Here is a 14,062-nt window from a genome sequence, read left to right as displayed (position 1 = left end):
ATGGACCTATGTTGACGATTTTTAGTGAAGATGTTATGTGACCACAGAGAACCTGAAATGTCAAATTACAGCTAGTTCGGTAAAAAATTGTAGGTAAAATCTTAAAAATACTGAAAATTGGGAGGTACAGTTATATGGGGGCTATACCAAAATATGGACCTATGTTGACGATTTTTAGTGAAGAAGTTTCGTGACTACAGGGAATATCAAATGTCAATTTAAAGCTACTTCGGTTAAAAATTTTAAATCGTACAAATACCGAAAACTGGGTGGTACCGTTATGTGGTGGCTATATCAAAACATGGAACTGTCTTGACAATTTGTATTCCCTCATCATTTATGCTAACGAGGGTATATACACTTTCATACGGGCAAAATGTGCCTCATCGAAATAATGGTTTTAGACCCCAAGTAGGTTTGGACGAAATGTGTTTCAGACAATTTGGAGTTGATTTAGCCATGTCCGTCCGTCTGTCTGTCTGTCTGGCTGGTGCGCACGATAACTCTCGAACGGATCAACCGATTCGGTCCAAAATTTGGCTTTCGTAATATTTTGTCCAAACTTAGTTTAAGTTCGAAGATGGGTTATATCGGTCCACTCCTTCCGGTACCTCCCCCACTGAAGTTCGGAAATGTTCGGAAAAATTGTACGCACGATAACTCTTGAAGTTAGTAACCGATTTGGTCCCTACTTTGCACATCGTGAAATTTCCACTGGACTTAGAAGAGGTTCCAATATGGACCCAATCCGTACACTCCTTCGGCTACCACACAAAATTTCGGAAAAGTTCAGTTTAGGACCTGCTCTCGCAACTTCTATTCACTGTCCTCTATACGACAGTACAAGTTTCATCAGGGTCAAGTCCATACTTCCTTAGAAAAAAGCCTGAAAATTGCAAAAATAACCCCTATGACACCGTGTGTAGTGGTTGGAACGCATGATAACTCTCGAACGGAGCTGCCGATTCGGTCCAAAATTTGGCCTTCGTAATATTTTGACCAAACATAGTTTAAGTTCGAAGATATGCCATATCGGTCCACTCCTTCAAGTACCTCCCCCACAATAGTTGAAAAATGTTTAAATGTTCAACAAATTGTGCGCACCATAATTCTTGATGGGAATGACCGATTTGGTCCCTACTTTACACATCCTAATATATCTACCAGATATAGATCAGGTTGGAATATGGACTATATTTGTCCACTCCTTCGGGTACCTCTCACACAAAATTTCGGATATGATCACTTTAAGACCTGCTCTCGCATCACTTTGATTTTTGCTGAAGCAACTTGCATTCGCTGCCTCAATTACGACGGTAAAAGTTTTTTTCAGAGGTAAGGCCATACTTCCTGAGAAAATGGCCTGAAAGCTGTTAAAACCCCTATGGCATCATGTCTTGTGGATGGAGAGCGCGGTAACTCTCGAACGGATAAGCCGATTCCATCCAAAATCTGGCAGTGTAATATTTTGCCCAAAGTTAAATCAAGTTCTAAGATGGGTCTAATCGGTCCTTATTTTGGGTACCTCCCCCACAATAGTTAAAAACTTTTCCATAAAATGGTCCGCACTATAACTCTGGAGGACAGTAACCGATTTGTTCCATACTCTGGACATGTTAATATTTCTACGAGACATAGATTAGGTTCGAATATGGACTATATTTGTCCACTCCTTCGGGCACCTACCAAACAAAATTTCGGATAAGTTCACTTTAAGACCTGCTTTCGAATCACTTTGATTTTTGCTGAAGCAATTTGCATTCCCTGCCTCAATTACGACGGTAAAAGTTTTTTCAGGGGCAAATCCATACTTTTTGAGAAAACAGCCCGAAAGGTGTACAAAGCACATATGGCACCATATGTAGTGGCTGGAGAGCACGATAAACCTCGAACTGATCAACAGATTTGGTCCAACATTTGGCCTTTGTCATATTTTGTCCAAACATAATTTCAGTTCGAAAATGGGTAATACCGGTCCACAACTTCCGGTACTTACCCCCAATATCTAAAAAATGTCACTAAAATTATATGCACGACATCTCTTAAACGCGGCAACTAGTTTGGCCCATACTTTGGATCTCCTAATATTTTGTCCATATTTGGTTTAACTTCTAAAATGTCCCATATCGGTCTTCTCCTTAGGGTACCTCCCCCACAAAAGTTCAACATTTTTGTCTAAGCGCAGATTAGGGTCTGTTCGATATGACTACCAAAATAAGATCCTATGTCGGTCCATTACTTTAAGTACCTCCTCAGCAACACTTTGTCAAAAAAGGCCAAAAAATTCTGAAAAGACGCTAAATACATCGATCTTACCGTAGATAAAAGTTTCAATTCACATAGGCTGAGGGTATATCTCTGCGGGCAAAGCCGACTGATACTGTTTTTTTTTTTTTTTGTACTGTATATCGACACGAGCCCAAGAAAAAAACCTAAGTATATAATAATAAATATCAATGTGTTACACACTTTCCCTAATAGGGTATTTGCGTTTTTCTTTACATCTAACACTTACCTTCTCTTGCTTTTAAGTAGACCGTATTGGCCACAATATTCTCTAATTCCATTAGTTCCAGGTTGGCGGTTTTTTATTAAAACTCAGGCCGCACTCAAAATATTCCAATTAAAATATGTTGTTGTTGGTAGATTGTGGAGTGGTGTTGAAAAAAGTTGAAAGTTAAAAAGGACAACCAGGTATCCCTATTCTGTCCCTAAAATGTCTATAAACGTGGGCGAAGTTTAAAGTACGAGGAAATATTTGTTAGTCTTCAATGTAAAGGAAGACAACCGGAGGACCTTCCTGAGCGTTTGTTGGTCTTGGATAATTAAAGTAGTCGATTATGATTGTGCGAGTGTTTTATTATTTTTCTTCTCTTTTTGGTAGATTATGTTTACTTTAAATGCTATTGTTTTCCCTTTGTATTGGCTCTTTGGATTTCAGCCTTTAGCCTCCTTTTTATGCAGAAAATGTGTCTTTCTTGTTAATGATTGCTGTTTTGCTTTCTTTTCTCTGGACTTTAAGTTTTCCACTTTTGTTGTTGTGCCCTGGCTAGCCTTAGAGATAGATTTTCGTTTAGGGAATACATGTGTTAAACTTGTTTTCCTTTTTTTCAGCTGAATTTGTAGAAAAGTTTTGTTGTCCCAATTGCGTGCGTGGGTCGGTGAGTGCGTGTGCGTGCGATTTCCGGTTTACTACACCACGTACACAAAATAAATCCTCGCCGGATCAATATGGCCGTTCGTTTCCTTTTGCTTAACCTTTTTCAAGGTAATATATGTACGTGATTATGTCAATGGCTTTGTGTACCTTTTTTGTCTTTCACATCACGAACTTCTTGTTGTACGTTTTATATCCTTTAGCCTCAGGAGACTTGTTTACTTCTTTTCCTAGTGTGCTGGCTTCTTAAGTCAATTATGATACAAAAATGCCTTTAACACCCCCAAAAATGAGTAGTAAAATGTGCGTTAAGCATGGAATTTATAACGGTCTTACTTTGTGCTTAAATCATAACGCATTACCACCTTGTTTGTTGGCTTCTTCCTTAGTTTCGGTTTCTTTGTTGGACATCTACGTTAAGCCTGAGAATCTTTAATTTATTTCTTTATCCTTTACTATTTCATTCGATATACTTTTCAACTTGTTTTGCTGTTGCTTCACCCTCATTTCCTCCCTTAATTACAACTGATGGTCAGTTTATAAAAACAAAATTATTTTCCTTTGAAAGGACGTCTTCGTTCTGCTATCCTTAAATTTCATAAGATATTCTTTGGTTATTTTTGTTTGTCTTTTTTTCGACGAAGTTTTGTTTATCGAATTTTATATTTCCATGAAAATGAATTCCATAAAAGCGTAGCAATGCAATGCACCTGAAACGAGAATAAAATGAATACCCAAAAAATTAATGTTAATGAAGTGCAAATATATTCTGGAGTTTATTTAAAGTACATTAAACTTTGGAAAAGAAACTGTAGAAGATAATAAATATCCTATGGAATAAATATTGTTTAAAAAATCCACGCTGTGATAATCTATGAAAAATATGGTTTAAAAATCTACGCTGTGATAGTCTATGGAAAAAATATTGTTTAAACAATACATGCTGTGATAGTCTATGGGGAAAATATTGTTTAAACAATCCATGCTGTGATAGTCTATGGAAAAATATTGTTTAAAATATACACGCTGTGATAGTCTAAGAGAAAAATATTGTTTAAAAAATATAACCTGTGATAGTCTATGGAAAAAATATTGTTCAAAAAATCCAAGCTGTGATAGTCTATGGAAAAAATATTGTTTAAAAAATCCAAGCTGTGATAGTCTATGGAAAAAATATTGTTTTGAAAAATCCACGCTGTGATAGTCTATGGAAAAAATATTGTTTTGAAAAATCCACGCTGTGATAGTCTATGGAAAAAATATTGTTTAAAAAATCCAAGCTGTGATAGTTTATGGAAAAAAATATTGTTTAAAAAATCCAAGCTGTGATATTCTATGGAAAAAATATTGTTTAAAAAATCCACGCTGTGATAGTCTATGGAAAAAATATTGTTTAAAAAATCCACGCTGTGATAGTCTATGGAAAAAATATTGTTTAAAAAATCCAAGCTGTGATAGTCTATGGAAAAAATATTGTTTAAAAAATCCACGCAGTGATAGTCTATGGAAAAAATATTTTTTAAAAAATCCACGCAGTGATAGTCTATGGAAAAAATATTTTTTAAAAAAGCCACGCAGTGATAGTCTATGGAAAAAATATTTTTTAAAAAATCCTCGCAGTGATAGTCTATGGAAAAAATATTTTTTAAAAAAGCCACGCAGTGATAGTCTATGGAAAAAATATTTTTTAAAAAATCCACGCAGTGATAGTCTATGGAAAAAATATTTTTTAAAAAATCCACGCAGTGATAGTCTATGGAAAAAATATTTTTTAAAAAATCCACGCAGTGATAGTCTATGGAAAAAATATTTTTTAAAAAAGCCACGCAGTGATAGTCTATGGAAAAAATATTTTTTAAAAAATCAACGCAGTGATAGTCTATGGAAAAATTATTTTTTAAAAAATCCACGCAGTGATAGTCTATGGAAAAAATATTTTTTAAAAAATCCACGCTGTGATAGTCTATGGAAAAAATATTGTTTAAAAAATCCACGCTGTGATAGTCTATGGAAAAAATATTGTTTAAAAAACCCAGCAAACCAAATGTCTGATGTCCGACATGTCTGAACAATTTCGGAAGCAACGTCGTTCAGATTCCGTTCCGATTTCTAAACGATTTTTCGCAGCGGAAATAATTCAGATTTTGTACCGATTTCGTTCCAATTTCGAAACGAATGTCGGAAAGAAATTTCCTTTCCGAATTTCCCAAGGATTTTCTTCAGATTTCGTTACGAAATCGGATCGAAATCGATACGATGTCGCTCCGACATTTCGTTCCGAAATTATGTCAACCACTTCATACAACTTTCGTTAAGATATCGTTACGATTTCGGATCAGACATCGGACTTATCGTCCGAATTTTGTTCCGATTTCGTTAAGATGTCGGTACGATTGGTTTGCTGGGAATCACGCAGTGATAGTCTATGGAAAAAATATTGTTTAAAAATCCATGCTGTGATAGTCTGTGGAAAAAATATTGTTTACAAAATCCATGCTGTGATAGTCTATGGAAAAAATATTTTTTAAAAAATCCACGCAGTGATAGTCTATGGAAAAAATATTTTTTAAAAAATCCACGCAGTGATAGTCTATGGAAAAAATATTTTTTAAAAAATCCACGCAGTGATAGTCTATGGAAAAAATATTTTTAAAAAATCCACGCAGTGATAGTCTATGGAAAAAATATTTTTTAAAAAATCCACGCAGTGATAGTCTATGGAAAAAATATTTTTTAAAAAATCCACGCAGTGATAGTCTATGGAAAAAATATTTTTTAAAAAATCCACGCAGTGATAGTCTATGGAAAAAATATTTTTTAAAAAATCCACGCAGTGATAGTCTATGGAAAAAATATTTTTTAAAAAATCCACGCTGTGATAGTCTATGGAAAAAATATTTTTTAAAAAATCCACGCTGTGATAGTCTATGGAAAAAATATTGTTTAAAAGATCCACGCTGTGTTAGTCTATGGAAAAAATATTGTTTAAAAATCCACGCTGTGATAGTCTATGGAAAAAATATTTTTTTAAAAAATCCATGGATCCATAGATGACAGTCTATGGAAAAAATATTGTTTAAAAAATCCACGCTGTGATAGTCTATGGAAAAAATATTGTTTAAAAAATCCACGCTGTGATAGTCTGTGGAAAAAATATTGTTTAAAAAATCCACGCTGTGATAGTCTATGGGAGAAATATTGTTTAAAAAATCCACGCTGTGATAGTCTATGGGAGAAATATTTTTTAAAAAATCCACGCGGTAATAGTCTATGGAAAAAAAATTGTTTAAAAAATCCACGCTGTGATAGTCTATGGAAAAAATATTGTTTAAAAAATCCAACCTCTGATAGTCTATGTAAAAAATATTGTTTAAAAACTCCACGATGTGATAGTCTATGGAAAAAATATTGTTTAAAAAATCCACGCTGTGATAGTCTATGGAAAAAATATTGTTTAAAAAATCCATGCTGTGATAGTCTATGGAAAAAATATTGTTTAAAAAATCCACGCTGTGATAGTCTATGGAAAAAATATTGTTTAAAAAATCCACGCTGTGATAGTCTATGGAAAAAATATTGTTTAAAAAATCCACGCTGTGATAGTCTATGGAAAAAATATTGTTTAAAAAATCCACGCTGTGATAGTCTATGGAAAAAATATTGTTTAAAAAAACACGCTTTGATAGTCTATAGAAACAATATTGTTTAAAAAATCCACGGTATGATAGTCTATGGAAAAAATATTGTTTAAAAAATCCACGCTGTGATAGTCTATGGAAAAAATATTGTTTAAAAAAATACACGCTGTGATAGTCTATGGAAAAAATATTGTTTAAAAAATCCACGCTGTGATAGGCTATGGAAAAAATATTGTTTAAAAAATCCACGCTGTGATAGTCTATGGAAAAAATATTGTTTAAAAAATCCAACCTCTGATAGTCTATGTAAAAAATATTGTTTAAAAACTCCACGATGTGATAGTCTATGGAAAAAATATTGTTTAAAAAATCCACGCTGTGATAGTCTATGGAAAAAATATTGTTTAAAAAATCCACGCTGTGATAGTCTATGGAAAAAATATTGTTTAAAAAATCCACGCTGTGATAGTCTATGGAAAAAATATTGTTTAAAAAATCCACGCTGTGATAGTCTATGGAAAAAATATTGTTTAAAAAATCCACGCTGTGATAGTCTATGGAAAAAATATTGTTTAAAAAATCCATGCTGTGATAGTCTATGGGAAAAAATATTGTTTAAAAAATCCACGCTGTGATAGTCTATGGAAAAAATATTGTTTAAAAAATCCACGCTATGATAGTCTATGGAAAAAATATTGTTTAAAAAATCCACGCTGTGATAGTCTATGGAAAAAATATTGTTTAAAAAAATACACGCTGTGATAGTCTATGGAAAAAATATTGTTTAAAAAATCCACGCTGTGATAGTCTATGGAAAAAATATTGTTTAAAAAATCCACGCTGTGATAGTCTATGGAAAAAATATTGTTTAAAAAATCCACGCTTTGATAGTCTATGGAAAAAATATTGTTTAAAAAATCCACGCTGTGATAGTCTATGGAAAAAATATTGTTTAAAAAATCCACGCTGAGATAGTCTATGGAAAAAATATTGTATAAAAAAGCCACGCTGTGATAGTCTATGGAAAAAATAATGTTTAAAAAATCCACGCTGTATTAGTCTATGGGAAAATATTGTGTAAAAAGTCCACGTTGTGATAGTCTATGAAAAAAAATTTTTAAAAAATCCACGCTGTGATATTCTATGGAAAAAATATGGTTTAAAAATCCACGCTGTGATAGTCTATGGAATAAATATATTTTAAAAGATCCACGCTGTGTTAGTCTATGGAAAAAATATTGTTTAAAAATCCACGCTGTGATAGTCTATGGGGAAAATATTGTTTAAAAAATCCACGCTGTGATAGTCTGTGGAAAAATATTGTTTAAAAATCCACGCTGTGATAGTCTATGGGGAAAATATTGTTTAAAAAATCCACGTTGTGATAGTCTGTGGAAAAAATATTGTTTAAAAAATCCACGCTGTGATAGTCTATGGGAGAAATATTGTTTAAAAAATCCACGCTGTGATAGTCTATGGGAGAAATATTGTTTAAAAAATCCACGCTGTGATAGACTATGGAAAAAATATTGTTTAAAAAATCCACGCTGTGATAGTCTATGGAAAAAATATTGTTTAAAAAATTCACGCTGTGATAGTCTATGGAAAAAATATTGTTTAAAAAATTCACGCTGTGATAGTCTATGGAAAAAATATTGTTTAAAAAATCCACGCTGTGATAGTCTATGGAAAAAATATTGTTTAAAAAATCCAAGCTGTGATAGCATATGGAAAAAATTTTGTTTAAAAATCCACGCTGTGATAGTCTATGGAAAAAAATATTATTTTGAAAAATCCACGCTGTGATAGTCTATGAAAAAATATTGTTTAAAAAATCCAAGCTCTGATAGTCTATGGAAAAATATTGCTTAAAAAATCCATGCTGTGATAGTCTATGAGGAAAATATTGTTTAAAAACTCCACGCTGTGATAGTCTATGGAAAAATATTGTTTAAAATATACACGCTGTGATAGTCTATGGAAAAAAATATTGTTTAAAAAATCCACGCTGTGGATGGAAAAAATATTGTTTAAAAATCCACGCCGTGATAGTCTATGGGAGAAATATTGTTTAAAAAGTCCACGCTGTGATAGTCTATGGGAGAAATATTGTTTAAAAATCCAAGCTGTGATAGTCTATGGAAAAAATATTGTTTAAAAATCCACGCTGTGATAGTCTATGGAAAAAGTATTGTTTAAAAAATCCACGCTGTGATAGTCTATAGAAAAAATATTGTTTAAAAAATCCACGCTGTGATAGTCTATGGAAAAAGTATTGTTTAAAAAATCCACGCTGTGATAGTCTATAGAAAAAATATTGTTTAAAAAATCCACGCTGTGATAGTCTATGGAAAAAATATTGTATAAAAATCCACGCTGTGATACTCTATGGGAGAAATATTGTTTAAAAAATCCACGCTGTGATAGTCTATGGGAGAAATATTGTTTAAAAATCCACGCTGTGATAGTCTATGGGAGAAATATTGTTTAAAAATCCACGCTGTGATAGTCTATGGGAACAACATTGTTTAAAAATCCACGCTGTGATCGTCTATGGAAAAATATTGTTTAAAAAATCCACGCCGTGATAGTCTATGGGAGAAATATTGTTTAAAAAATCCACGCTGTGATAGTCTATGGGAGAAATATTGTTTAAAAAATCCACGCTGTGATAGTCTATGGGAGAAATATTGTTTAAAAAATCCACGCTGTGATAGTCTATAGGAGAAATATTGTTTAAAAAATCCACGCTGTGATAGTCTATGGAAAAAATATTGTTTAAAAAGTCCACGCTGTGTTATTCTATTGAAAAAATATTGTTTAAAAAATCCACACTGTGAGTCTATTGAAAAAATATTGTTAAAAAATCCACGCTGTGATAGTCCGTGAAAAACTATTGTTAAAAAAATCCACGCTGTGATAGTCCATGAAAAACTATTGTTTAAAAAATCGACGCCGTGATAGTCTATGGAAAAAATATTGTTTAAAAAATCCACGCTGTGATAGTCTATGGAAACAATATAGTTTAAAAAATCCACGCTGTGATAGTCTATGGAAAAAATATTGTTAAAGAATCCACGCTGTGATAGTCCATGAAAAACTATTGTTTAAAAAATCCACGTTGTGATAGTCTATGGAAAAAATATTGTTAAAGAATCCACACTGTGATAGTCCATGAAAAACTATTGTTTAAAAAATCGACGCCGTGATAGTCTCTGGAAAAAATATTGTTTAAAAAATCCACGCTGTGATAGTCTATGGGAAAAATATTGCTTAAAAAAGTCCAGCCTGTGGTTTATTTAAAGACAATTTAAATGGAAAAATCATTTGTCCGTGAGAGCATTTTTTATTCCCCATGATCATCTGGCATTTACAAACAAAAAAATCTCCAATATCCTTCGTAAAATAAATCTTTTCATCATATTTAAGTTGTAAAATAAATGAAAAATTCTTTTGGGATGATGGGCAGCTACAATTACGTATGTATGAACATGACATGCCGAGCGTGGTATCCTCCTGTTATGATTTCGAATTCAAGTAGAGCGCATTTTAACCGAAAAAAAACACACACACAAAGGAACAGCAAATTCACTCAGGTTACGCATGACATAACATGGCAGCAGGAGGCATTCGATAACATTATTAATGTGTGTTGCCAACGCTTGTTTGGATGGTTGAGCCTAGTTGAAATTTCTCTCGTTTTGTCGAGAAACACGGATTAACATTCCGCTTGGTTGAACATTATAGCTCGAAATGTAATTAAATCGCTTCTTTGTAAAGACGTATTCACTGAGTAAGTATTGCAGTTCTGATGTGATGAAAACAATAACAATAAAGCACACTCTTGTTCAAGCTTCATGATGAAAGTAGTGTAGACAACAAATGTGTAATTCAATTGTTAAAAAATATGCCATTAAAGTTGTTATTAATTTAAAATAGTGTGTCGCATTTGAACCTCTTAAATTCGCTGAAACTCAACATTCAGCCCCCATACCAATTGGAGGTACCAATATAAACTAGTCCCATTATCGAAATGTTTGTCCATACTACCACAATAAACAGAACAGAAAATCACGATTTGTATTCTCAGAAAACATACACACACAAATAAAACACCCACATTTGTTTCACTAACTATGGGACACGGTATTCAGAATCCTTTTTTGCCTCCAGTACCATTATCATCATCACCAATGCACTGCTACATTAACACAAAAGGATTTTGAGCAAATATTTGTGCATTGTTAGCGAAGACCAATGACAGAGAGCACGAGCGAATATGTCATGTTTACAAAGTGGTAAAATGTGTGGTTTTATGTTTGACTGTAGGTCGGTCCTTTGGTCCTCTTTTGTTGTTAAATGGACATGGGGTTTTTGTTTTAATTGAGCAATAAACAAAAGTAAATAGGGACAATTTTAATTGTGATGTGAACAAATTAAACTCATCACAAAGAATTGTTAGGCGGTTGCTGGTAAATATTAAAATGTTGCGACATTTTAAGTGGCTTTTTATAACAACAACAACGGGCTTAAACTGAAACTGAAAGAGACATTTTAATTGGGTGATGTCCTAAACACAAAAGACAAACGTACAATTAGATTTAGAAAAGAAAAAATGGCAGCAAGGTATATTGGTGTGTGTGTATACAGTTTGCGAGAATGTGCAGAATGTGCGGGATAGTTGGTCACGTAGGCGACCAACTATGTACCAACAATGTACCCGCGTCGCAAGAAAAGTTAAATTTTAGAGGATACAATAATTACTTACTTAGTTGGCCTTCTACAGAACATTTGTCCTATAAGCCCAACTAAAGGTAAGATTACATTAGGCAAATATTTGCTCCAGCGACCGGCAGTGTGCGCTTACTGAGAGCAAGTGAGTGCAAACAATGCATTGAAATTTATGCTCACTTGCTCTCAGTAGGCGCACACTGCCGGCCGCTGGAAAAAATATTTGCCCAATGTGACCTTACCTTAAAAAATATTTCCATTCCTCTCTATTTATTGCTTTACTTCCCCAAATTGGAACACCGTGCTTTTCGATCTCGTCTTCCATTTGTTTACTAGAAGGCTAGGCCCGTTTTTATACGCCTTTTTAGCGTGTTCATCGTTGCCCATTTTTATGGTATAGCCTAGCCAACGCAATCGGTGTCGACACAGCTCGTGGTTCATACGACGTCGACATTCACAGTCAAAGCAGATAGGTCCATATTTGTTTTAAAGAATTTTCTCTCAAACACACCAAGCAGTACCTTATCTGCTTGCACAAGTACCCGGGATTCGGAAACATACATTAGCACGGGTAGTATCAGTGTTTTCTAAACTATTATTTTTGTTTTACGAGAAGTTGCGTTGTATTTAAATTGTTTACGTAAGCAAAAGTATCATCTGTCGGCCAATACAATTCTTCTTATTTCACAACTGTCGTTGCTTGTAGTGTTTATGGCGATGTTGAGGTAGACGAAGTCTTTAACTATCTCAAAATTATGGGAACCAACTTCCACACTTGTTCCAAGTTCTATGGACGCATTGTGCGTAGACACCATCGACTTGCTTTTGTAGCCGTTTACCGCCAGATCCGACCACCTTCCACGTTCTTAAAGGTATCAGTAACGTCATTTACTGAACAATGCAAATGTCGTCAGGATATGCAAGAAATTTGTGGCTATTGGTGTATATTGTGCCAATTTTTTAACGTTTGAGTCTTTTCCAGCAGAATGTTGAAGAGATCACACGAAAGACTGTCCTCTTGTCTGAAACCTCTTTTGGCACTTAACTGTTTGGAGTGGTTCTTTCCTTTTTTAACTTAGGCTCGGATATCAGTTAATGTCATCTGAGCTTTGTGGGAATACCAAATTCAGACATTGTGTGGAATATCGTTGAACGTAAGGGTCAGTCGAATGCTACACACTGTAATCGACAAAAATATGGTATGTGAATATCTGGTCAATGGTGGGTTTGTGTGGTCTAAAACCGCATTGATATTGATACCCCTGACGCCATCATATAGGCAATAGGGAACCACTTAGAGCATACAGTCTGGTTAGAGCATACAGTCTTATCTCCTTTCTGGTGGACGGGACACAGAATGTTGAAGTTCGAATCTTCGGGTACGCGTTCTTCCTGCCAAATGGTGCTAACTAGCTGATGCAAAACCCTTTACAGAATGTCTCCTCCGGTTTTGACCAGCTTGGTTGGTAATCGATCGGCTCCTGCTGCCTTATTATTCTTCAGATGATTTAGCTGATGCAAAACCCTTTACAGAATGTCTCCTCCGGTTTTGACCAGCTTGGTTGGTAATCGATCAGCTCTTCGCTACTATTGGATACCATCTCCTCAGCACAAAAACGTATCTGTTACCAGATTAACTTCCAAAAATTAACCAGCAAAAATTCGGAAATTCGGACATTATATAATCCATTACAAAGTAATGTAAACAAAATAACTAATTATATTACTCCTTACTAAGTTATTAGTACGGTGGCACATAGCGTATGTATAGGGCTACAAATCCTAGGGTTGTGTGTTCAACGCTCACTGTTGGCACGCGAGCTTTTTGTTCACAAATTAAAAAAACAGATGGTGGTGCACATGTAAGCTTTTAAACAACCCTTAATGTTCGCACGAGTGGCATAGTGTGTAGTGTGTTCGGCTACAAATCAGAAGTTCGCAAGATCAAATCAAGCCGAGAGCGACAAAATAAAATAAAACAAGCCTCAGCCTGTGTATATTGAAAAATTTTTTTTCCAACATACGTATGTATTTAGGGGGTTTTAAAAATTCTGGGGGTTTGAACCGACAAAAATGTTGATTAGGATTAAAGATCAAAAGTTTTGGATCGACATTGACCGTTAGGAAGTGGATCTCCAGCCACAACAAATGGTGCCATAGGGGGATTTTTACACTCTTGGGGCTGTTTGCTCAAGAAGTATGGACTTGCCCCTAAAAAACGTTTACCATAGTAATTGAGGCAGCGAATGCAAGTTGCTTCAACAAAAATCAAAGTGATTCGATATCAGGTCTTAAAGTGAACTTATCCGAAATTTAGTGTGAGAGTTACCGGATGGAGTGGACAAATATAGTCCATATTTGAACCTGATCTATACGTGGTAGATATATTAGGATTTGTAAAGTATATACCAATTCGGCCACGCCTTTCAAGAGTTACCGTACGAGCAATTTTTCCGAACATTTTTGAACTTATGTGGGGGCGGTACCTGAAGGAGCGGACCGATATGGCTTTTCTTCAAACTTAAACTATGTTTGG

The 14,062-nt window shown here is 34.3% G+C and overlaps 1 protein-coding gene across 2 annotated transcripts in view; it reads right to left on the bottom strand.

The window, feature by feature from the left end:
• Window positions 1-14,062, bottom strand: part of Gprk2 (G protein-coupled receptor kinase 2) — a 581,675-nt gene that overhangs the window by 303,795 nt on the left and 263,818 nt on the right. For both annotated transcript variants that reach the window (XM_073959204.1, XM_073959205.1), the window contains exon 4: window positions 2,516-3,867. In XM_073959204.1, the coding sequence (XP_073815305.1) occupies window positions 2,516-2,567 (52 nt within the window). In that variant the 5' untranslated portion in view covers window positions 2,568-3,867. The remainder of the gene's footprint in view (window positions 1-2,515; window positions 3,868-14,062) is intronic.

This window comes from Musca autumnalis, unplaced genomic scaffold (assembly GCF_047663935.1).
Source record: "Musca autumnalis isolate F117 unplaced genomic scaffold, ASM4766393v1 scaffold_1, whole genome shotgun sequence".
NCBI lineage: Eukaryota > Metazoa > Arthropoda > Insecta > Diptera > Muscidae > Musca > Musca autumnalis.
The sequence above is the reverse complement of the archived record's forward strand: the minus strand, read 5'-3'. Positions and strand labels throughout refer to the sequence as shown.